General features: G+C 40.2%; 1 protein-coding gene across 1 annotated transcript; it reads left to right on the forward strand.

Moving 5' to 3' along the window:
- Positions 1–12,996: 12,996 nt before the first annotated feature.
- LOC145978145 (uncharacterized) lies at positions 12,997–26,876 on the forward strand. Its single transcript, XM_083110585.1, has 3 exons — positions 12,997–13,588; positions 22,223–22,447; positions 26,743–26,876. Exons 1-3 carry the CDS (start codon positions 12,997–12,999, stop codon positions 26,874–26,876), a joined length of 951 nt encoding a protein of 316 aa, XP_082966711.1.
- Positions 26,877–27,213: the final 337 nt, after the last annotated feature.

Consider the following 27,213-nt stretch of genomic DNA (forward strand, 5'->3'; position numbering starts at 1 on the left):
CAGAAATGAAGGGGAGAAGGCTGAAGGGGGGATGGGGGGATCGACTGGACAGATCGAAACAGTGCACGCTGCTGGGAAGGCTGGTAACTGCAGTGGTTTTCCTCCCTCCACGCAATCCCGTTCCTTTCATCTGTTCATCGCTGCTCTGATACTTGTTTTCGTTCACCTGCTCCAGAGATATGTGGGACAGAGTGTAGTTCGCATACATGTAGCAAGTAAAGGAACTTATCTCAGAATGAAAATTCCGCAGAGTTTTAAAACGTTTGCTTCAGCAATGAATGACTGGAAACGGATCACATACAATTCCCTTGCAAAAATCTAGTAGTCTAAAATTAATTTGAAGACTTGAAAGTATCTATTTACTAGATTCCAAGTTGTAAGAAACTATATCGTAAATGTTCATGTAACCGTTATGAAATTACAAATAAATTAATCACAAGCTTAGATATACTAATACGCAGAAAGAAATTCAGAGTTAAATTCATGTGTATAAAGTAGAAGTACAGAGCTATATCAGAGTATTGAACTTTTCTTTTGCAGGATAATGATTAAGAATTGTTGCTCCAAGGGAAACGAAGGGCGTAGTGTATTGGTTAGAGTTCGTGAAAGCATTGATTGCGGTCCCAGGTTCGATCCTCCATACTAGAAAACATATTTCCCCTTCTATTAAACAAGAGCATGGTAACATTATTTGTAACAGCAGTGTAAAGTGCCTACATTGTTATGCATCTGGTATGTATATATAAAAAAAAACAAATAAATGAATTGACACACGTTCAAAGGGATATTTTCATGTATAAAACCATGAATTATGATACTCTAACGATAATTCTGTACTCGTTTAAAGACATTGACAAATATTAATGAAATAACTCTTTATATTTGTGGCAATTCAGGATATATTAATTTTACCCCTGTTCCCACTCGTGATCAATGAAAGGATACCTCCGCAAATATCGAATGAAAAGTTTTCAACATGTGCAATTCTCCGTTAAATGTTTTCGCCGATTCGTTCTACCTTCGTTTTCTTTGTTAAAAAAAAGTTTTCTTTGCACATTACATGTAGGAGGAGAGTTGCATCTACATTTCACGTTGGTCAGCTCCTTCTACCTGCTTTCAGGAGTGACAGCTTGTAGGGTAATGGTTACCGTTAAGGATTGTCAATCTGATGGTCGTAAGTTCAAACCCCTCCGGTGGCAGAAAATTTTCGTAAGTTTTAGACATATCCCATTGTGTTCATTGTCCACGCTGTGTGAAACGTAATGATTCAGTTTGGAATTAACGATGGGGGAGGAGAAATATTAAATTACAACATCTTCATTTCAACGAACCGAGAAAATTTGGATAATTCTTATAAATGTTAAAATTACATTCATGTTTTTAGTGGTATAATCGCAGGTAAAATCAATGATCTTACGTGAAAGATTTCATCTTGCTCTGAACTCAGCCAAAAGGCATATGGCACCGATCTAATACATTCTCCAATATGTTTCAAAACGTTATTGAGTGTTTTGTTTCATGTCGATAATTTGATCAATGCATCAATTCTTGACGCCGAGACGATATTTTCTCCAACTACCTCTTCTCTCCTTTCGTCTCCATTCTCTTCTATTTTCTCTTCTCCTTCTTATTCTTCTCTCCCCTCCTTCTCCTCTGCTTTTATCTCATATCACCTTCTCTATTTTTCTCGCATCTTGTCTCCATCCCACTCTTCTCCACTCCTCTTATCTCCTTTGCTGTCTTAGATTTCCGACTCCACTGCACTCTTCTCCTCTTCTTTTCATTCTTCCCTTTTACTCTCTTTTACTCTACTCTCCACTCCCTTCTTCTCGTCTCCTCCTCTCCTCTCCGTTTCCTCCTCTCTTCTTTGCTCCATTTTCCTCATCTCCCCTCGATTTTCCTTTCTTCTCACTACTTCTCCTCTCCTCGTCTATCCTCTCTTTCTTCTCTCCTCTACTTTTCCTCTTCTCCTTTCGCTTTCTCTTTCTCCTCTCCTTTGTCGTCTTTCGTTTCCTCTAACCTCTTATCCTTCTCCTTAGGCTCATCAGCGATGAATACTAGAAAACTTAGTTTCTTTTCTTTTAGAAAGAAATTCGTCATTTGCGATATAACATTGATATTTTTAATAATTTTATACAAAAATACTTCTTTTCATTTCTTTCGCGTATTTCACAAATATCTATTGTGCATGTGGCAACCCTGAAATTGAGCCTAACTCTACACGCAACCCACCAACGCCTTGTGTAAATTGGGTTGCCTAGTTTAAAATGTCGTTGTCCTAAAACTTTTGAGAGACACTGTACAAGGGCAATGTTACATTTCTGTAAAGACTAAACCTAAATCATTTGTCATATTGTAATTTCGATCCTATTGACTTTATTGAACGAGAGATAATATACAAATTGAATCTTTTCATTGTCGTTAGTAAGATTTGTGACAATAACTTAAGAGTTTCATTGAGAAAAAAAGCAGATTAATATTTCTATTTTAATGTTCACTTGGGAAATAAAAATTTGGAATATTTCCTTACACTGTTTTTTACATTCCGTTAGAAAAGTCGCGAAGAATGTTAATAAATTATGAAACAATAAACATTATCACTGATTTAATAAAAGTTACGAACATTGAAGCTTCACAAAGACAAAAAATAAAAAGCAGTTCATATGAAACAGTGAAAGCATTTGTATTTGAAACATAAGTAATATATATATTCTTGGATAGTTTTACACACGAATACTTCATCGATGTTCTTGTTACACATCGCACCTTTGTATTTAAATGTACAACATATCTTCCATTAGCCTCCGATTAGCCTAAAGAATCATAAAGCGGGATAAATTAAGAATAAATGTACACATGTATCAACTTTGCCCCGTTGTATAGCTTTCTTTCATTAAGCACATTTTGAAACTGAAAATGTGTAAATAATATGAATAATTTATCGAATGCTTGCATAAAATTTACACTAACAAATTGCTTTGGTAGACGTAATATTAACCACCGTTTGTAATTCAGGGTAAATTATTTGATAATTCTAAAAAAATGTTGACATGTTGTCCACATTTACGAGTATATTTGATGCCTATTTCGGACACATGAAATGTTTACATCATGAACTATTACTATTATTTATTTTTAGTATAATACATTTGTTACTTGTATATTTTCGTAGTGACTGAATCACATGGAATTGCCCTAAAAATTTCTCATTTTTAACAACATCTTGAAGAAATGTGAATGTTAATCTTACCTTTTTCATTGTAATTGCCTCTGCAATTGAGCACACAAGACTTATACACCATACCTCTTCCACATTTAAGCATATTTACACTTCATGTAAACTCGATTACAGTTCTTAAATTTGCATTACAATTCCATATTCACTAAAAAGGTCCAACATTGATTCCGAAGAAGCAAATCAAACATGGCAGCTATCTCGCCTCCAGTTGATGACGTTTAGTCACGTGACCGGAGCAAGCCATCAGGCTTTCAGATTGAGAAGGTAATGGTTCTATGCGTGCGGGAAGGTCTCCGTGTTCAGCTGACGCGGAGTGATACATCGAATCGGCGAGACGGTTTGTTTACAGAAGGCTCAGGGTTGGTGATTTACACTATAGAAGTAATTCTAAGCAACTGGAAAGGAGAGAAAATTTGGAAAACGGATTCGCTGGCGCATAGCAAAGGTCCAGGGGAACCATAAGAGTTCGTCTTCATTAAAGGCTGAATCACACGGAACTGGATATCCAGTCAGTTGGCGCTGAACTGGCTACCTGCCCGTATGTGATGGCTGCCTGGCTGGCTGCTTGACTGGTTTGGAGGAATAGGACATGTTCTAATTGCTACGGGCTTTCCTCGACTGGATTCTGCGGAACAGCCAGTCAGAGCAAAGTTTGGCCATGTGAAGAAAATCTGCGAGTTTGCAAAGGGGAGTTTCTTGTCTGTGGTTTCCGAGTGTTGGCTGTTTTTGTTAGTTTCTCGATAAAAAAAGAGATGGCGTGGCAGTGAATTCGTATTCAGTTCATTAATATTTAGGTATTTATGCAAAGCGATGACTGTGTACGTGACAAATATGATTAGCCGAGAATGAAAATCCTTATTATTACAAGTGTATTAAATTAAATGTTTAGTTTTTAAAAAAAATGTGAATGAATCCTGCGAATCTCATGTACGAATACGCATACCTGAGTTAATTAAAAAGCTTGTTCGGTACGCATTGATTACCATATTTTGACGAGCCAATCTCTAGTCCATACTTTTTCTTTATAATTTTTAATAAAAGCACAGAGCAGAAATTCTTCTACAACGTTCTTCAAATTGCTCGTCCATCTTTACAGATTGTCTGCTCTGCGCAATGTCTTATGGGAACAAAAGTATACCGGCAAGTACGGAAACAAGTATCCTGAGAGGCGAAAACCAAATGGGTAGCCAGTCCAGCGCCAACTAGGGCATTCCTACTGGAAATCCAGTTCCGTATGATTCAGGCTTTATTTCTAACAAGAGAAACTTCCTACGACACTCGCAACTGTTATTGGCGCTGTAGCTATTTCTACGTTAGGGAACGAGTTTTGTAGTTCACGCAAGAACGGCAAGGCAGATTTCAGACCGAAGCGACCCTTGTCGCTTGGGAACAAGCCGATCAGCAGCAACGTTTCACACCGTAACGGCTGCATAAACCTGCACTCAGAGAACTAAATGCATCAAATCGATTGATGCAACAGAATGCATCGCTCGATGCACTAAAGTGTGTTTTATGGCTTCTACAAAGAATCAGATTTGATTCAAGTCAGGACTTATTACAGTCGAGATGCACTTAAATGCATCACTTTATGCGTTTTGATGCACCGGAGTGCATCATCCAGAAAGATGCAGGAAGGTGCATCAAGGAATATCAACTGATGCATCGAAGTGCATCTCGACTGAAATAAATCCTCACTTGAATCAAATGACGTGTTTCTTTCACGACATACAAAAATGCACCCAAATACATCAAATGTGAATTTGATTCTTTGAAGAAGCCATAAAAAATACTTTAGTGCATCAATCGATGCATTCTGGTGCATCAATCAATATGATGCATTTATTTTTTTATAGTTTTCTGTGTTTTCGCTGTTATTCCTTTCGCGTTTATTCCTGTGTTCGATTTTGGTTTCGCGATTAATCTGTTTCGCGGTTGTTCCTTTCGCGTTTATTCCAATTCGCGCTTATTCCTTCGCGGTTATTCCAGAGATAGCTGGGACTGAGTATAATAATAAAAGCTTCTCCAGATTTTTATGGGGATATCTTTCATACAAAAGGAAGTTTCCCGCCCCAGCCAATCATTTTCTTTACATCTTTTCCCAATTTAGCTACAAATGGTGGGGGAAAGGCACACCCTGAAATTGGACACAAGGACACAAACAATCATGTTACGGTGCATGTAACTTCTCCAGCAATGGTTTATGACAGGAAATCGGTAGAAAGTTGGGACCACATCTAATGTGCCGCCGGTCCTTGTCGGCGAATTTTGATATGGTGGGACGACGCATCCTTGACAAAAATGGACACAAGAAATTTGCAGGAAATTTTCTTTCAGCAATATATTTTCACAGAAATAATGCAGTGTTGCCACATGAAGGGAAATTTCCCTTTTGCAGGGAAATTCGGGCCGAAATTTTAGCCGAAAGGGGAAAGGGAATTTTGATGAAGAATACCACAATTGCAGGGAAATTTTAGGGTCATCTGACTACATTATTACAGTTTATGTTAATTTCGAATTTCATATCTACATTTTTACGTTATTTATTTATTTTGCTATTTCTACTTGTTTCTTCTCCTTTCAATTTATTGTACGTTGCTTTTATGCATCTTTGGATAAATAGTAACGATGAGGATTAAAGATTAAATGGATTCCTGACCAGGATTCAAACCTGGGACATCTGGTCAAGGAGTGATGAAACTGAAATGTGATTTTTTTTCAAACGAATAACGAATTCAACGGAATACTTAAGTACGTACTACTACTGCTTCCACCATCACCACTAACGCAGAAGACTCGGGTTCGATTCTCAGAGTAGGAAGAGAGAAAGGGGGGTATGAAACCCACCAATCCCCCCCCCCCTTGGGCACTCCACTCCCTATATGAGTCTTCATGGCACAGTGCAGTTGATTTTTCTCTATTTGCCTATACACAAGACTAGGGAGAAAATTCAAACCACACCTGAGGCATCCATACATTATATGGGGGTTATTCCTGAGTACACAAAAAAATAATCGATCAGACAATTACATCTTTTAAATTTGTTACATCAACATTTTCGCGTTAATTTTAAAACACGTAAAATATTTCATTGGGTTTATTTACCGGCGATGTTGGTTCCTAGTTCTTTTCTCTTTACTGCCTGAATCCACTGATTTTTCCATATCGCGTCTGTCGGAAAGCGATGTATAGAGATACTGGAGAAGAAATATTCGTTCCCGACGCCATGTTGCACCCAACAGCCACGCAATGATTGTCACCCTTTCTGTAATACCTTACTCTTTCACCTCTGAAGTCCATGTTAATTTTTCAAAACCGGAAGCAGCGTCCCCGCCAGCGCCGAACACGGACGAAAATGTAAACATCCGGTGAACAGCCCCTATAGGTTTAAATTATACATAAACTTATGTACCGAACAGTGACGTCTTCTGAGTCCAACATCTGGGCTATCTCTCTATGTCACGTGGTCCTAGGCTATGAATAGAAATAAATTTACAAACTCCTAATAAATTAGGTTGCCAACTCATAAGAAATCAGGTTGCCAACCCATAAGAAATCAGGTTGCCAACTCATAGGAAATGTGGTTCCCAACCCATAAGAAATGTGGTTCCCAACCCATAAGAAATCAGGTTGCCAACTCATAGGAAATCAGGTTGCCAACTCATAAGAAATCACGTTGCCAACTCCAGAATCAGCATCATCATCACACTGATATGAATAATATTATTTACAATTTCTGATCGATTTCCTCCCTGTATTTTAATCTCTTGACTTCAGGCTTCGCAGATAGCCTACCTAGATTATAATATACGCTCCTGGTATCGAAATATTAAACATTGGCAATCAGAGGGAAATTCCCAATAGCTCCCCTTGAAATACCAAGCCTCCAGCCCCTCGCCCCTCCTCAGATGAGCAAGACATCACGGAAGGCCATGTCCTCCGAGGTTCTCCAGAAGCAACGTGTCGTTGACCTTCTCTGCTCCAGGAACAACGCCAGGGGTCTCCAGAAGAATTCCATTGACCCACAGCTGTCGCCGCTTGTAAACCGGAGGACCGACAGGATGTGGTCATGGTGCCGCAACAGAGGGCTGCATGTTCCTTCAATGAACTCCCCCAGGAGCGTCGGTGGGTGAAAGCTGTTTGGGCAGGAGAGTGAAACAATGACACCCAAACTTCGAGTCCCTCCGTCGCCAGAGTCAACAGGGTAATAAAACTCAGGAGGTCAGTGACACCTCGCTGCCAGGACTCAAACAAGGTTTCTTGGAAGCACGACTCCCACGAATACCAGATGGGACCAAGTAATACTATAACGCAAAACACAACGGAATTTGACCCCACCCCTGCGAAACAAGAAGCAATGAGACTGGTTGCTCAAACGATATGTGAACATGCACACTTTTCCAAGCTCTATCACCACCACACCACTACAACAATCTTTGAAGATATCAACATTTTCGCATCGAAGTTTGAATTCCTATCAGCGACGACACACACTGAAAAAACACGATTCAATTAGATTTTATTAAAATACCTCAAGGTGTGATAAACTTTATATTTATGGCTTCTAGAATTGCGGGCACAGTTCACGGCCTTGAAAAGTTCAAGTAATGTATTGTTCATGGCTTACTCAACTACAAAAGCGGTTTCGTTACCGGGCTCCAAAATGTATAGCGGGGCTCGTTACCCCAAAATGTCGAGCGGGGTCTCGTTCCAGGTCTCTAAAATGTCGGCAGAGGTCTCGTTATTGGCCTCCCCGATGGCGCAGTGGTAACGTTGTCGCATTGTAATCAAGGGGTTCTAGGTTCGATACCCGGCGGAGGGACATAGTGGTTCGGATCTCACTTTAAACTGTGGTCCAGTCCCGATTAGCCTTACTGTGCATAAAGTGGATATAAAACACTAACTGAATCAATCAATCAATACAAAAATGTATAGCGAGGTCTCGTTACCGGGCTCCAAAATGTCGAGAGAGGTCTCGTTACCGGTCTCCAAAATGTCGAGAGAGGTCTCGTTACCGGTCTCCAAAATGTCGAGAGAGGTCTCGTTACCGGCCTCCAAAATGTCGAGCGGGGTCTCGTTACCGGCCTCCAAAATGTCGAGAGAGGTCTCGTTACCGGTCTCCAAAATGTCGAGAGAGGTCTCGTTACCGGCCTCCAAAATGTCGAGAGAGGTGTCGTTACCGGCCTCCAAAGTGTCGAGAGAGGTCTCGTTACCGGCCTCCAAAATGTCGAGCGACGTCTCGTTACCGGCCTCCAAAATGTCGAGAGAGGTCTCGTTACCGGCCTCCAAAATGTCGAGCGGGGTCTCGTTACCGGCCTCCAAAATGTCGAGAGAGGTCTCGTTACCGGTCTCCAAAATGTCGAGAGAGGTCTCGTTACCGGTCTCCAAAATGTCGAGAGAGGTGTCGTTACCGGCCTCCAAAGTGTCGAGAGAGGTCTCGTTACCGGCCTCCAAAATGTCGAGCGACGTCTCGTTACCGGCCTCCAAAATGTCGAGAGAGGTCTCGTTACCAGCCTCCAAAATGTCGAACTGTGTCTCGTTCCAGGTCTCCAAAATGTCGAACTGTGTCTCGTTCCAGGTCTCCAAAATGTCGAGAGAGGTCTCGTTACCAGCCTCCAAAATGTCGAGAGAGGTCTCGTTACCGGCCTCCAAAATGTCGAACGTTGTCTCTTTCCAGGTATCCAAAATGTCGAGCGAGGTCTCGTTACCGACCTCCAAAATGTCGAGAGAGGTCTCGTTACCAGCCTCCAAAATGTCGAGCGGGGTCTCGTTCCAGGTCTCCAAAAGGTCGAGAGAGGTCTCGTTACCAGCCTCCAAAATGTCGAGCGAGGTCTCGTTCCCCGTCTCGAAAATAGAAGTCGCCGTCTATGTAACGACCTCTAAAGCTGCAGGTGCGTTCTCATCCACTATTTCGACATTGCAGATACCTAGTTAATTTGAGATGCCATCTAATTCATGACTTCTGACTATAGATTCAAGACACACTTAATGCAAACGCCTGTGTTTCCGGCGTAGGAGCTGAGCACCCGTGTCGTGTCGGACGTTCCTGGAATCCCAAACGTGGAAACGTGTATGCTGGAAGGGAAGCGTCAACCCTCCTCGCAGAAAATACTGCAGATGCCGCAAACGCATCGCGAAATCAATTGCCCTGAAGGGAATCGGCCACGCACACGCGTCATATACCACGCCAACCCGGGCCTTTTCGTAATTGCGGATTGCCGTGTGTGTCTGAGGTGTGAATGACGTCATCAAAACAACCTATGACACGTGTTACGTGTCACATGGATAGAGATCAACACACAGCAATATGCGGGAATCGATGGCCTCCCCATTTGTCTTCCGGTTAGTGTCCGCACCTACGTTGGTTCCTGCAGTGCACCAGTCAGAGCGTTGAAATGTGTGTGGTCTGCAAAGCCAAAGGTTAGCGAACAGCCGCATCACTGTTAGTATGTACGGAACGTACTAAACATGTAAAACATATATTTCCCTTCACCAGCCACAGATCGTGCATTTTCCAAAATTTGGTTAAGGTAGCCCCATATCACTGATAAGGATATATATACCTATATCTGTGCCTATATGAATACACGGTTACAGACTGGAAGGCAATAACAAAGAAAATTTTGGCGGAATGCGGTGAAAAAATATCGTTAACATCAGCAAAAATAGTGGATACGGATCGAGAATGGGGAAGGAGAAACAATGCAAAAGAAAGATCAAGATTGGCCTGGCTCAGACTGGGGGATGGATACAAGTTAAACTCAAACGGGAGGACGGGAGCGTAGTATGCCCGCCATGCAGTGAAGAGGAGACGAAATTTCACATTCTCTTCCTGTGCAAAGAAACAGGGGAGGCAAGACAAAAATATATCAGGGAAATAAATGAAGCTAACATCCATGACAACCGTTGTTAGGAGGGGGAGGCGCAAATAAGGAATCTGGGAACTTTCCTACACTATGTCTGGGCAAAGAGAGCCAGGAAGCTGAGTGGGGAGAGTGAAAGGGGGCTACGAAATAAAAAAAATAAACTTAAGAAAAATCTAGGAATCACTTAGCTATACTCTATCCCCTGAATCTGTAAAGCAAGACCGCGCATAACGGCAGAGAAGGGAAGGAAGTCGAGTGGGCAGAGCGAAGCAGCCTGCTTCGAAGGCTCCCCCCCCCCCCGCACGCAAATCCTTTCTCTCTCACGGTGTTTGTAAACTCTCATGTAAGTGCAAGGAGAAGGGGTTTAGGAAAATGCACTAACATTTTCATCCTTGTATGCCATGCAGAGCTGTAAAGGCTCATACTTGAAAATAAATTATATTCTATTCTACTACACTCTAAGGATGAGCTTGGGAGGGAGTCAAAATTATCGAATCCACAAATCAGCAAGCGACGTCATCTCAATTCGGCACCAATCGCAAACCTGTTCCTCTAGAAAAAACACTTTTGACTCCATCTACAGATGCATCGTATCGGCAGAAATTTTTTATCGGAGCCAGGCCAGTTATAATTGTTATTTTACAGTAATAACTATTAATTAACTCTTAAGGAAGATGCAATTGCTCTGTTTCTTATACAAAATAATGAACAATAATATTCTTCTACAACAAATACACATACGTGGTTCTATCTCCAAGACACTATCCAAAGGGAGTCTCTTTTACTGTAGTAACAAAGAAGATCGAACATTATAAATAAATCACCTATCTGGAGAATGTGTGACATGTTCCCAAACGGAACCACAATTAGATATATTCCACATGCCTATTGGGACATTCAAAAAAGTTATTCAAGGAATGGAAGAATAAATGTCAACAATGTAAACATGAACGCAATTTTTGTAAATATATATTTCTTTTGTACTTTCTAGAGTGTCAATTATTTACAGGTCCTTTATTACACACATAATTAATGTATTTCTTCAAGGTAAATAACTTCTATCCTTGATTTATACTGTGTTTATTTTAATTCCATATTTTATGTAATTTATAATACATTATATTAGTATCTTATATATATTGTACACGGTGGTAAAGATCTGAAATACTGAGTGTAAAGATAAAAACGTTGTGCATTGTACTTAATAATTGAAATCTTGTATTCATGTAGGCTATTTTTGTAGATAATAGTTAGATATTTTATTCCACTCTCTTCAATTAACATGTATTATTATAACTCGGTTTGTTAACTGTTGTAAACACATATAATTAAGCGTTGACATGTTTTATGTTTATTTACATTTCTGCACAATAATATTTCTTATCAAACTGTATATTTACAAACTCAAACCAAGAAATGTAGAACACTGTAATTGGGCATTCGCCTGTTGTGTTTAATAATAAATAAATAAATAATAAAAACAAATTTATTTTAGTCCAGATTTATTATTGTTATTATGTAAATGGGGGGGACACCCTAGTACTCGGCCCACCAGATGAGTGAATGTCCAATTTTATTTGTCTGGTTCTGGTCTCCCTCATAAAATTATTGGAATTTTGGGCACTGTGGAATCATCTGCACTTTGGATTCAATGGTACATGAAAATATAACCAGTTACTGAATTTTACACTATTTTTTCGATGTAACAACTAAATGAACTCGTAATCAACTAACAGGAGAATGCAATGAGAAGCTGGACTATTTTTTGTAAAGTATGTAAGTACACCCAGATACATATCTATACATGTTCACATGTATATTATATTCTCAGTTTTAGTCTATTCGCCTCATAAATTTTCGTCCTGCCCCCTTGTTCCGAAGAACTTGTGGAAAATGTGGAATTTCGCCCGTTTGCGTTTGTGTTGCGTCTATGTCCCCAGTCTGAACCAGGCCAATCCTATCTTTAACCCCACGTACGTCCACATACTTTTGAATATTTACTAGCAAGAACGCTGTAGCGTTTGACGACAATGAAATTATTATGAAGCCCTTCCGCGGTATGATGAATGCCGAGTATGAGAAATGACAAAACTATTGTTATTGCTAACTAAATTCAAGTGCGTGTCCTATAAAAACCGACATGGTGCGTTTTTTACAGAAGCAGATTTCGAATTGAGGCCCCCCTTTCTCTCGGAGTTTCTTTGTAAGGGCCGGCGTTCTTTTTTAAAGAAACAGAGTTGTCAACATGCACCAGAAGCCATAAAAATCCTGTTGTATGCTTCCTAAAAATGGCTTGAAATTGGTCGTTTTTGGTCGGGTAGGTGGGTTGAGATGGTTTATGGGGTGGGTATCCCTGGATTGATGGTTTCGAAGGCCGCAGAAAAGGTCCTTTTTTTTGCCTGGAGGCTTTATACACTGCATTTCCAGATCTGCACGTATGAACCACGGGGAGACAATGCACCCCCTCTTTTTGGAAAGTTTGCCAAGTGTGGGGGAGGGTTAGCCAGAACGGTTCTGTTTACGATGTGACAATGCCGGACGGCACACCGCGATTGGTCTCCCCCGGTCACGTGGGTCGCAAGATTTTGGCTGAATCTCATTATTTGCCCTTCGCAGCTTTCTCGGGGGGTTGACAGTGGGGGGACAGCTGAATGGGTGACGGAGGGGGGCGAAGGGAGGAGAGGCCAGATAGGGGGTGTTTTCGCGAAAAGTAGGGAAATGGCCGCGTGGTCCTCTTTGATTGTTAGACGGACAGACGCCCGGGCACGCACACACAGACACAAATCATTTTTCGCCCCGGACGGTCGAGGGTCATTCCCGGCGAATCAGCCAACCAGGACGTACATAAAACTGCAATAGAATCGTTTCTAATAGCGTTAACGGCTCGCAGGAACCATGAGCGCCGCGTCTTCCTCTACCTACTACGGCAACGGAGGCGGCAGTTGCTGGAGCAGCAGCGGGAACCCTCAGGAGCAGAACCCTTTCGGCCATCAGCAGTACTACGTTCCGCACCATCCGCCTCCTAGCGCCAAGTACGGTCCTCCGTACTCCAGCGACCCTATACCGGTCCCGTCCGGTCCCCTGCATCCGTTCGCTCCACGATACCCGGTATCCTCCGGTTACCAGCCGGCCAACGTGTCGAAACCGGGAGTCGAACACGTGACCTCGTCGAAATCGCCCGTGACGACCTCGACCACCACCTTTCAGAACGATGGCTTCTACGCGCCTGCACCATCGAGGACCGCGGCGGATTCCCATGCAGCGTCCTCTCTTGGTCAATTGCTTCTGGAGACCGCGGGAAGAGACTTGATTACCAACGGCTGCAAAGTGCCTTCTTTCTGTGCGCAAAGTACCGTGGGTGTTCCCGACACATCCTCTTTAGTGGCCCAGCAGGGGTATGACGTGGGGAGGCCCTTGGACTGTCTTCAGCAGCCCTTCGTAAGCAAAGGAACCGGAAGCTACTACCCTTGGATGAAATCTTATACAGGTATGTTGAAATTTTGTCATTTCGCTTAGTCAAAGCATGATAGCCTGTTTGTAGCCTATAGAGAATCATCTCAATTGCGTGCATGCAAAATTGTCACTGCAGTAATTCTCAAGCTGTGGAACAGAAGCATTGTGGATTGGTTCAATTGTTTTCATGCAAAAGTTCAGCATTGTTACTGCAGTGATAATGAAGATATTGAACAGAAATATTGTGGTTTGGCTCAATTGTTTTCATGAAAAGTTCAGCATTGTTACTGCAGTGAGAATGAAGATGTTGAACAGAAGCACTGTGTATTGGTTCAATTGTTTTCATGCAAAAGTTCAGCATTGTTACTGCAGTGATAATGAAGATGTTGAACAGAAGCAATGTGGATTGGTTCAATTGTTTTCATGCAAAAGTTCAGCATTGTTACTGCAGTGAGAATGAAGATGTTGAACAGAAGCACTGTGTATTGGTTCAATTGTTTTCATGCAAAAGTTCAGCATTGTTACTGCAGTGATAATGAAGATGTTGAACAGAAGCAATGTGGATTGGTTCAATTGTTTTCATGCAAAAGTTCAGCATTGTTACCGCAGTGATAATGAAGATGTTGAACAGAAGCACTGTGGATTGGTTCAATTGTTTTCATGCAAACGTTCAGCATTGTTACTGCAGTGATAATGAAGATATTGAACAGATATATTGTGGTTTGATTCAATTGTTTTCATGAAAAAGTTCAGCATTGTTACTGCAGTGATAATGAAGATGTTGAACGGAAGCATTGTGGATTGGTTCAATTGTTTTCATGGAGAAGTTCAACGGTGTTTACAGTAACACTAAAGATGTTGGACAGAAACCTCTGTATTATGTTTCCATGGGCGTAACTTGACTCACACTTGCCCCTTGTTAACCTCTTGAGGCCTGGGGAGCAAAGTAAAGATTAAAATTTTGATTTCGCACATGTAACAGTTATCAAATAATCCTGGACGCTATTTCTATGGGATGGAAAACTTTTCGTATCTGCCCCTCCCCCTCAAAGTTAGGTCCAAAGTTACGTCCATATTTGTTTCAATATTTTTCATACAAAAATTCAATATTGTTACTGCAGTGATACTCAGGATGTTGGATAGAAATATTATGTAGAAATTTTGAGCGAAAAATGCAGGCGCGACCAGGACTCGAACCCGGGTCTCTGGCATACCGTGCCATTTCTATAACCACTGTGCTAACGAGCATGCCTGGCCTCGCCTGATTTTTCGCTGTCGCTGTTTTACCTGCGTGGAATCGTTTCTGCCGTGCTACCGCAACGGGATCTGTTGCCTTTGAAACACAGTAGACTTCGACGTTCCCTGGTTCCTCCCAGCGTAACGGTAGCACTGGCAGAGACGATTCCAAGCAGGTAAAACAGCGACAGCGAAAAATCAGGCGAGGCCAGGCCGGCTCGGTAGCTCAGTGGTTATAGCACGGTATGCCAGAGACCCGGGTTCGAAAATTTCGCTGAAAATTTCTACGTAGTGCATCTCCTGTGAGGGCCTAATCTTCAATAAGAAACATTATGGTTTAGTTAAATTATTGTCATGTAAACTTTCAGAAGTTGGTGCATTAACACTCGAGATAGAGAAAGTACAAATTTTGCTCAGTACACAGGGTACAAACCCCCGGATATAGCGTAACTTTTCTGCCCCTTTTGGCTAATCGCGATTTTAAGGATGGCTGATATGATGAAATTGATGATCCCAGGCGGGATTCGAAACACTGGCGTCGTAGGGCGCTGTGCTAACCACTTCACCATGGAAGTCGGCAAGTTAGCTGCTAATAACTTCTTGGTTATGGAGGCTCCAGCTAAACTCGTCACGGTGTTGGGGCCATTTCGTCCCGCAAAGGAAAAGTCTCCACTTCGAATCTCGTGTGCATTACTTTCCCGAGTAATTTTTTTTTGGTAACTAACATATAGCTGAAATTTGGAAGACAGCATTTGCAAATCCTCCCACAACAATCATGAGAACATTGTGAATTGCATGCCATACAGTGGAAGAACAACTTTCTCGCTTGGGGGAGGGGGAGGGTAGAGTAGGCTTGTTCATCGGAGACATTTGGTGTTGGTTTAATCGCCACGGAGAAAGAACTAATTTATTAAAATTCCATACCTCTTATGGTCATTATTAAGTCGCTTTTATGTACCTCTGTAGGTTAATCGTGATGATGAACTAACGAAATTTGCAACTGAAGACCAGTTTACACCCATAGAAACCCGACCAATCCCCAGATCATAATGAATAGGGGCGTAGCCAAGGGTGAGCCAGAGGGGATCATGGCCCACCCGAAATGAGACTAGCCAATATGTCAAAATGTACTAAAAAATAACATGCATAAAATATTAATCAGGAACTTGTGACTTTTCAAATGCTGAGGAGGTAAATCAATAACTAATAAATAAAACAAGTGAGTTGATAAAATAAATTCAATAAATATTCGATTCTTATTTACATCAATTTACATTCCAAGACAGTTGTTTCATAAAAAGAAATTAGCTATCTTAAATAGATAGAAGCTAGAGATGAATACGTGCTGTTATAGCTTTCATGATGCGACTCTTTACCTATTCATGTAGTAACAATAACAAGACTGTAAATAACTTAGCTATTTACATAATTATTATGTTTAGACCTAGACCATTGCTTATATAGACTTACTCATTACAAGCATTTATTTGCAGGATTATTATTTCTGAGATACTTTTCCCGAAATGTTTTTCTATATACGTGCTTGCATAACTAATCAAGTACGAGTAATTAAAGGTAATATGATTGGATTTAATTTTTGTTATTTAGCGTCGCTTTTCTTCCACTTTCAGCTAATCGCGATGATGGTGAGTGATGATATAATGAAATTGATTATGGAATACTCACAAAGAACACCCATGCCGAGTTCGAACTCTGAACCCTTGGCATAATTAAGAATCATTGATTGATTGCTTTAGTTAATTTTACTTCACTTTTATGTTATTTTTTTGCGAATCGCGTAGATGAGGATGGGTGATGATATCATGAAGCGACAGTCACAAAAAATTCCCAGGTCAGTATTCGAACATGGGATCTCTGTGGGCGTAGAACAACAGAACAACAAATCTGGAGAAATTTATTGGAAACCCGCACATGGTGTCCTATTGCTAGATTCGTGCAACAGGAAATGAATTTGCAGTTGGCACCATTGCACGTCGGGGCCGGGAGGAGAGAATATGAACCTAAAATGGGTGAACTAAGGGATGTATCCAGAATTTCCCATATGGGGGGGAGGGTAGGTCTAAAGGGTGCATAAAGATAATTTACTACCAAATTATGAACCTGAATTAGGCCTCTGTGGGAAATTCTACGAGAATTTGGAGAAAATTTTACTAAATACAAATGTAATTTTGTCTATACAACTGGGTAAATAAATATACCTACACGAATTTTAATATTTACAATGTAATAGGAAAAAAGTATTTTATTCTTACCTTTGTAGGCTACTCTTGTTCAGTGGCGTGCCCAGGATTTTTGAAAGGGAGGGGTTATGTACACTTTTTCTGGCAGTCAGCCCACATTTCGCCATCTTTTCCTACCTTTGACGTTCCTTTTTTTAGGAATACTAGGCCAAAGGGGGGTTTATAACCCTTCCAACCCCCCTTGGGCACGCCACTGCTCTTGTTCATCCATTACACCGAACCCTGCTAGAAAATAAAAACATTTAGATACAACTATTAATTGGAAGCTGAAGCGTACATATTATTAATAATTAATAAGTAAATTAAATTGTTTACCATAAGTGAGCAAAGGTGCTCTGAAATGGCAAAATAAAATGGCGTAGACCAAAGGTCCCGGATGGATGTTCTTTGAGAGTTTCCTTAATCTATTTAATCACATCATCACTCATTCTTATCGTTGCAATTGGCTAAAAGCATAGGTGTAACTTGGCGGGGGCAAGAGGGGCAATTGTCATCCCCCCATTTTTTCGAGATTATTAAAATTTACAACTTAGGGTAGCAAAGTAATAAAGAGTAATATTTGTAATTTCAGAAATGTTACAGCTATTTAGCAAATAATCCTGGATGCTGATTTTATGGGATGGATAACGTTTCGAGACTCTTCCCCCAAAGTTAAGCCCCAGATTTGATTTACCCCCTCAAAATTAGTCCCAGTTTGATTCTGTCCCCTCAAAATTAGTCCCAGTTTGATTCTGTCCCCTCAAAATTAGTCCCAGTTTGATTCTGTCCCCTCAAAATTAGTCCCAGTTTGATTCTGTCCCCTCAAAGTTAGGTCCCAAGTTACGCCAATGGCTAAAAGTGGCAGAAAAGCGGAGTGAAATAAATAAAATCAATCAATAAATCAAAACGTGTTTGATTTTGGCCAAATACGGAAACATTTTGCATTGGAGATCGGATCGAGACGAGATGAGACGAAGCGAGACTTCGTAGAATCTCGGCCCCGTCTGGAGTTGAAACTTTCCTTATCGGTATCCTTTATTGTTCTGAGGGGGGAAAAAATAGGAATTTTATCCTGAATGCAAGTGCAACTTCGCAGCACAGGCAAATAATTGACACTTGCAATGGGTTGACGTTATGATTATTTATGAACAAAACATGAAAATTGTCTTGAAATAATCAGGCAGATAGACGGGTATCTCTGAGGTAGCCGGACAATTGTGATGGCGGACAATTGCGATGAACACAGAAGTGAAAGGGCGGGTGGACAATTGCAATAACATTTTAAATCTTCTATAAAATTGAAGGGTGACAACACACCGTACAATACATGTTACAAGAGAATTATGTGAAATATTGCCAGGCTTGAGACTGGCAAGGTATCTTGTAAACGTTTGTGCCGCCTTTGGTTTGGTTAGGTTAGGTTAGGTCCTGATCGTCGCCATTGTCCTGTACCTTTAATTTGTGAAACAACCTTCACCGCAAGGACGTATTTAGGGGGGTACAGGGGGTCCGGACCCCCCCCCCCCGAAAGATTTATCAAGTACTAAGATTAAATAATGAAAAATATATTCGTTTAGCCGTTGTTGTATAATTTCCTCTGAACTTATTGTAAGACAAGGATTATATTGGGAACATACGGCTTTGAAGGACGGGAAGGACATATTTAGGGGGGTCCAGGGGTCCGGATCTCCGGAAAGACTCACCAAGTACCTGAAAATAGTATTATTTGTTGCATAATCGATGGTTATTAATTTCCTCTTAACTTTTTAGAAGGCAAGGATTATATTGGGATCATACGGCTTTGAATAACATTACAAAGAAGATTTATGTACACTACTACTCAAAATAATATGCATAAAATTTTAATCAGAAACTTACTTTTCTCCAACTACATGTAACATCATTTTTATTATTCGATAAATATTCAATTATTCATGTATTTGACATTGATTTTATTTGCCAGGGCACTTGTTTTTATGTAAATTATTCCGATCTTAACTACAGGTAAGCTACGTAATGAATATGCACACTCATATCTCTATTCTTATACAGTATTTTTTCCTAATCGTGTGATAATAATATAATATTAATTTATGTATTGTAATTACTCGTATTAATTTGATTTATAATTCCTTTAATATAAACGTTACTAATAATTAAATAATAATAATAATAATAATAATAATATTCCTGAAACACTTGGTTCGGACTCCCCCCCGCCCGAAACATATTTCTAGATACGTGCCTGCTTCACCGTCAAAATCATCACAATTGTCCGTGATTTAGGCTTCATCGCAATTGTCCATTGATTCATATCTGAGGAAGCTGCACAACAAAGTAATTTTGTTTTTGGTAAATTTTTCGAATATCATAAAAAAGGAGACAGAATGTACGACACTAGGTCCAGTTTTCGTCTCGATTTTTACAAGCCGGTCTCTTTTCGACACTCTCGCTCTCTTGCACGCTATTTCATATTAAGAACACAGTTTCCACATTGTATTATTAAGGAAGAATTCACACCAAAGCGACAAGCGACACTAGCCCATTCAGTCTGAAGCAAAACATTCAACGCGCATGCGCAAACAAGAGCACGAGGCGACACGATGCACGGTATTGAGAAAACGAGCCAGTCAGAGCTTGCATGTGCAGCACGTCGTGTCGCTTCTCTTCGAAAGGTTCAATTGGTTACTGAGGGTTCGTTTCCAAGTGACACGTGTCGCTTCGGTGTGAAATCTTCCTTATAGTACACTCAAAAGGTACACTATAAAAAAGAAAACATTTTGGGAGACTTCCTACAAAATAATAAAAATCAAAAGGTGTGCCAGATAATGATCCACACACTTTCTTTATTTCTAAATTCCTATTTCGGTAATTTCACGTCGCCTTTCTACCTCTTGGGTTAATCGCTATGATGAGGATGAATGATGGATGAGCTGATGAGACAATCATTGGCATAGGCGTAGCTAGAACTTTATATTTGGGTGTGTACAAAGAACAAATGAGGTCTTGTACCTTTTTAATAGCATATTTTGCAACACAATCACTTGGCTCTTTAACTGCACTGATGTTAGTAAAGGAATATAAATTCACTAAATGACATTGTTGAAAATTTCTGAATATATGTAGTAGAAAAAAATCAAACTGCATAGAAATTACACACACACAAAATGTTCATGAATGTTACAAACAAATACATCAAAATACACGTCATCTATAACAAGAGACGTCTGCAAAAGGTACAATGTTCTTAAACTCATCAATAACTTCATTTACATCAATAGACGAAGCTTTTTCTTGTTCCACAAATAGCAAGAGCAGGGCTTCCAATCTATCCTGCTTCTGAGTTGCTCTTAATTTAGTTTTAACTTGGGTAAGCTTGAAGAAAGCTCTCTCACACGTGCAGCTTGTGACAGGTATAGAAGAAAGGCGCTGTAGTACAGAGTAGAATGCAGTAAATATCTTCTTTCTCCAATGACATCAAAAAATCGAAAATCTATAGACACCCGTTTCATCAGCGATAATGCACACGTTTGTACCAAGTAATGGCATTTTCAACTTCTTACAAAGTGCCGCTTATTTTCTCTCTGATTGAAATATCTGTCTTTAATTCTCTTTGATAAAGCAGCCCATTAGGGTGTGCTTAAGCGGAAGCACATAGTGGTTCGGATCCCTATTTAAACTGTAAGTCCAGTCCGAATTTGCCTTACTGTGCATAAAAGTGGACTTAAAACACCAACTAAAAATGCAACACTCTTGTGCATACTTTTGTTCAGTATTGAAAGGAAATATGTATCATAAGCGTTCCAAGTGTTCTCTACAGTGTTGCCAGATGATGAGTAATTTTCCTCTGTACAGGGAGATTTGGGCACAATGATCTGTGAAAGGAGGAATTTCATGAAAAATATCAACATTGCAAGGAAATACATTTTCTTTTCTCTCTCAGCGTAATGAATTAGCCTACCGGTAAATAATGAACCATATTAGAAATATCTTCCCACTATTTTCTAACTTTTAATATCATTGTGTATTACAACTAGGCTAGTATAAAACTAATGTTCATGAAACTTTTCATATTTCGTATATGTTCCTAATCCATTCAAACCTAATTTTTTTGTGAATTATGTTTTCTATGAGTCAATACTATCAGCCATATTTTCACTATTTTTTTGTGATTTGATTTGCTTTATTTTACTTCGCTTTTTGTGCCACTTTTGGCTAATTTGCAAAGATGGGGATGAGTGATGACATGATGAAATTGATGAATGGACACTCACAAACATCCATGCTCAGGCAAGGATTCGAACCCGAGACCCCTGGCGTCGTAGCGCGATGTGATAACCACTCCGCCACAGTGGCCGGCATATTTCTACTAATACTACTAAAAATAATAGCATATAAAGCTTTGTGATGGGAACTTCATTGGGAAATTTTGTACCTTCAATGGGGAAATTTCGAACCTGTTGATTAATTGATTGATTTAGCTCATTTTACTTCAATTTTCTGCCACTTTTGACTAATCGCGAAGATGAGGATGAGTGATGATATGACGAAACTCATGAAGGGACACTCAGCACGTAACATCCATGCCAAGCACGGGATTCGAACATGGGACCCCTGGCGTGGTAACGTTCTGAGCTAACCACTCCGTCACGGAGATCAATCCCCTTTTTTTGTACACGCTTGGATACCATAGAACACATTTTATCACAAAGTGTTCAAAAAATTATTTTACAGTGTACTGGCGATTTGTTTCTGTACGTGTTAAATGTTGTGCTTTTTGTTTATTTATTATTTTCGGTGTTAAAATGTTTATTAATTAGAGATGCTTGACACACTAATTAGACCTAGATTCAAAACAGGCCATGTATTCAAGTTTTCCCTTAGTTCATATCTAAGTATGTAGATATCTTGGCGACACATGTAGCTAGTGTCCGTCCTGAGTAATAATTAGCTCGCCGACCTCCGTGAAGGAGTGGTTAGAACAACCAACGCGCTACGACGCCAGAGGTCCAGGGTTCGAATCCTGGCCTGGGCATAGGTGTTCCTTATGAGTGTCCATCATATCATCACTAATTCTCATCAAAAGTGGCAGAAAAGTCAGGTATAATAAACCAAATTAATCAATGAAATATTTTGTTCGCACCTCGTATATTAAAAAAAAAAGCTAACGTCACGCGCATTGATCTTTCCAGACACAGGCCCCGGGCAGAAGAGAACGCGGCAAACATACACACGGTTCCAGACCCTGGAGCTGGAGAAGGAGTTCCACTACAACAAGTACCTAACCAGGCGCAGGAGGATAGAGATCGCACACGCGTTAGGCCTGACAGAGCGACAGATCAAAATCTGGTTCCAGAACAGGAGGATGAAGGCCAAGAAGGAGAACAAGCTGCAGCCGAACGAGGTCGGCGACGAAGCACAAAAGCCAATCATCACAACATCAACGGACGCACAGGTAATGGAGAAAAGCTTGTCGAGAATAGAGGAAACGCTGGGCTCCTTGTACACGAGCATTAAGCAGGAGATCCAGGAACAGCACGAGCTGCCAATATGCGGGAGTGCAACTTGAGGGGAGGAGCATTGTCATGCAGTAGGCAGTGCAACGCAACGCACTTGTTTATCACGTGTTAACTGAAGATCAAAATTAACTGGTACTATTATTTTATGGCAGCTTTAATAAGGACTGTATAGATATATATATACATAGGAGTACATATAGATTTATTGAGAGATTATGGTAAGAACTTCTGTCTTTTGTGTGATTGTTTTCTAGTTCCTAAGGCCGCTGGCGTACACAGGGTAGGGGTTGATGGGGCTATAGCCTCTCTCAAAATTTTGAGAAAATCAAAATTTCAAATCGAAGCAGTAAAAAACTGCTGGAAAATCCAAGTGGTAAATGGAAACTCCCCTTAAAATGACTCCCCTCTTTTGTCTTTGAACAACTTTTAAAATCACTGCTAAAATAGTAATTCCGAATACATTTCATACTGTATCCCGCCCCGCTTTTACAATTGCAGCCTCCCCCCTAACGAAAAAAATTCCAGCGTACGCTAGTGTCTAAACCAGCAACTGAAAAGGAGAGTGTCAGATGATTGTGCCAAACAGTAATGATAATTATAATAACGAAAGCTTCTGATAATGTAAAAAAGCATTATATATATATATATATATATATATATATATATATATATATATATATGATATCGCAATAACATATCAATTTACATTGCACAGAGGAAAACATTGTTTAAAATCACCAAAAAAATCGTTTCTGGTAACCAAATCTTAGTTTGAATGCACGACAACCAGAACTAAATTGTAATCGTTAACAAATAATGTCGTCGAAAATACCAAATTAAGTATGATATGTTCATTCAAACGTTTTTCCTCTGTGTTCTTGTGGTATCTAAATAACCAATAAGACAATAATATTTCTTGACGACAATGTATTTGTACATAAGAAGAATATTATTTCTACTTTTAGGTCTGCTAAATGCTTATGAAACTACATATAAGTACGTGTAAATACAGTAGTACGACAAGGTTATAACAGTTTAATTACGCCATGAAAAGTTAAGTGTTCAGTATCGCAGTCGGAGTTCTCTAAAGAAAATTCTCAACGTGTAAGTTGTATTGGGACATTCTTCGGGAATCTCTACTTATTTCATGGGTGGACGCGTGCTCCCAATAATTGGAAAAATATAACGTATGCTATCGTGATAGGTATTTGAAACAGAATGTAAGCTAAGCGTTTGGTAAAGTGGTGCATAAAATGATTAGAACACTGAAACAGGGCAAGTTGTTCTGAAGGGTACAGAAAGAGCACATACCTTTCATATGTGACACGCGTGACTTACAGCATATTACCACGAAGCCTGAAATGAATACAGAATCTTACGAGACGCAACCGTAATATTGACAGCATAACACGATTTCTACTTCATTAATATCTTCTGGGGATACATTTTTGTACCTATTTAGTTCAAGTGGTTCCAGGCACAGAGGGGCTAGTCCCATTTGGAATATGCAAAGACTGCTTACTTATTCGACCCGTCTCCATTTTATTTCTAAATCTTTATTTCTGTTTTTTCTGTATTCTCTTTCTACTTTCCTCATCTTTTCTGTTCTTCACGCTTACTTCCCTTATTGTTCTTTCATCCCCTATACTCAATTTCTCTCGCCTTTTTTACTTCTTCCTAACTCCCGTTCTCCCTCTCTTGCTTTATTCAATGCTCTTCAATTTTCCCTTTTATCTTCCCCTGCATCTATCTTCTCGCTCTGATTCTCATTGCTTCTTTCATGCTTCTGTTAGCACGTTAACATAATGTCAATATGCACGCAGAACTCGAACTGAACTGACACAGATGAACGTGTAAACGTGATCTTGCCTATAATTTGTGCAATCCTTGCATTTCTGTGCGCATTTTGACGCACCAAAAGTGCATTCTTAGCAGCTGATGCACTTTAACGTGTTGATGCAGTCACTTGTTATGTTACTTTAATCTGATTGATTGATTGACTTGGTGTTTTAAGTCCACTTTATGCACAGTAAGGCTAATCAGGACTGGACCTACAGTTTAAAGTGGGATCCGAACCACTATGTGCCTCTACCGGGTATACAAAGCACTTTAATCTGAACTCTGAGCATATCTGGGGGGAGTACTTTTTGACCCGTTTTCCAATATCCCCTCTTAGTTAATACATTCCATTTGATATGCATTATATGTATGAAGTCAGCTCTTTACCTCATGTAATTGGGCCTCCTCGATGGCGCAGTGGTAGCGTCGTCGCCTTGTAATCAAGGGGTTCCGGGCTCGATACCCGGTGGAGGCACATAGTGGTTCGGATACTACTAGAAACTGTAGGTCCAGTCTCGATTAGCCTTATTGTGCATAAAGTGGACTTAAAACACCAACTCAATCAATCTAATGTAATTATTTGTTCAATGGATATTAACAATGAAGTTACACTTCCCAACTTATCAAATTAAATACAGTGGAAATGGGTCAACCAAGTTGATATTCCTCAGAGAATATATATTCTAAATTAGTTTTTTATTTTTTATTTTGTGGAGCTTTTACACAGAACGCGAATACTTTTTTTTTTATCTACAGTTATACCGACGCAGCCTTGCAAAAATCTAGGGAGAATTAGACACAGAGACAGGCCCTTGGGAGACTCGGTCTAGTGATTCGAACCGAGAACCCGCTGGTTCCACGCCAAAGCACACTAACCTCTAGATCACGGAGGCCCGCTATGTCCTTTGTATTGCACATTCTATGCCGTATCACACCTGAGATTCCTCTACAACTTTTCGAACACCAATGCTCAGGTAGAAACCCAAGATGTGCCACCAATAAAAATGTCTTCCGAGCATGTACCTGGAAGGTCCAAGGTGAAACTATGGAAACCTACATAAAAACACTTAAAGCTGCTGGACAACAATACAGAATAACACCTCCGCAACCATTGTTAAGGTCTCTGGAAAGCGATTGTTGCCCCGTGGAAGCAGAACGCTTTCCGAAAACTGAGAATACGTTTATAGACCCTTTAGGCACACCTGTGTACCGTTACTATGGAGAATTGCCAGGTAAAAGGGTAAAATGGAAGGGTTTTCGCAAATTATACCACCTGATTTATGACTTCGTATTTCACCTTTTGCCGTACCACCTCGGATAAAGGGATGCGAGAGAAATATTTTGACATGTTCAAAATATGGTCATTTTTGTTTTCTCTTCACTTAGCGACCGTCTTCCCATTATGTACATGCCCTTTGTCGTGTTGGCGCCGTGGACTAGTGGTTAGCGTCCTGTACGGGCCACATATCCAAAAGGAACACTTTGAATATCACCTAGACTGCATTGTAGATATACAATCGACTTAGCATTTGAATTATGTGCAGAATCTACACGTGGTGTATAATAACTAAGAGAATACGGGTTACGGGTTCGAACCATGTCAATCTCAACTTCGAGTATAAATATACTGAAGTGAAATCATTCCACGAGCTTAAACACACACACAAGCACGTAAACCACGTTTGGAACACACTCAGAGAACTAAATGCATCATATCGATTGATGCACCAGAATGCATCGATTGATGCACTAACGTGTGTTTTGTGGCTTCTTCAAAGAACCAGATTCACAGTTGGTGCATTTTTGTATGTCGTGAATGAAACACCAAAGTGCATAATTTGATTCAAGTGAGGATTTATTACAGTCGAGATGCACTTCAATGCATCCGTTGATGCGTTTTGATGCACCAGAATGCATTTTTTCGATGATGCAGGAAGGTGCATTAAGGAACATCAGCTGATGCATGAAGTGCATCTCGACTGTAATAAATCCTCCCTTGAATCAAATGATGCACTTTGGTGCTTCTTTCACGACATACAAAAATGCACCCAAATGCATCAAAAGTGAATCTGATTCTTTGAAGAAGTTCTTTAGTGCATCAATCGATATGATGCATTTAGTTTTCTGTGTGCACTTTCTGGATTATTAAAGTTCTGGACATATTAAATATTGGGTGGATATCTTCCTTATTTTCCGTCGCTTTTCTGCTATTAAAATGTTTTAATTATTGCATAATGTGCTTGCCGTATCCTACACATTGCAACATGTAGTGAAGGCATATTGAGGAGAGAGAGAGTTCTACCAATTTACGATCTCGGCCATTTTTTGAGGTGGCGTGTTCAACACCACGCTCCGGTCGCCTTTATCCCCTAGGGTTGCCCCCAGGTACCCATTGAGAAGCCTTACTGACTATTACTTAAATAAATACAATTATTTAATAAAGGGGCTCCATAATGCTGTCTGTAGAATGCATATTGAAATTGACTAGTCTATAATGCAACACATTTGTTTATCTTTTCTTGGTCAATTTTCGTTATATTTTTCACGTACCTCCGCGGCGGATTGTAGATTGAATCCCGGCCTGGGCATGGCTGTTCATTGCGAGTGCCCCTTCATCACTTTATCTCTCATCCTCATCTTCGCGATTAGCCAAAAGTGGCAGAAAAGCGAAGCACAATCAATCCAATAATCAAATCTATCGTTACAGTTTTCCTAAAGTGATCAGAAGCAGTTTCCACAAACCATTTCGAGGTATTTTTGTGTAAGACCTGGGTTCGAATCCGCACGGTAGCAAAATAGATGAAAAAAATATCTGTGCGCTCCAG

Source organism: Lepisma saccharinum, chromosome 24 (genome assembly GCF_977018435.1).
Source record: "Lepisma saccharinum chromosome 24, izLepSacc3.1, whole genome shotgun sequence".
Classification (NCBI taxonomy): Eukaryota; Metazoa; Arthropoda; class Insecta; order Zygentoma; family Lepismatidae; genus Lepisma; species Lepisma saccharinum.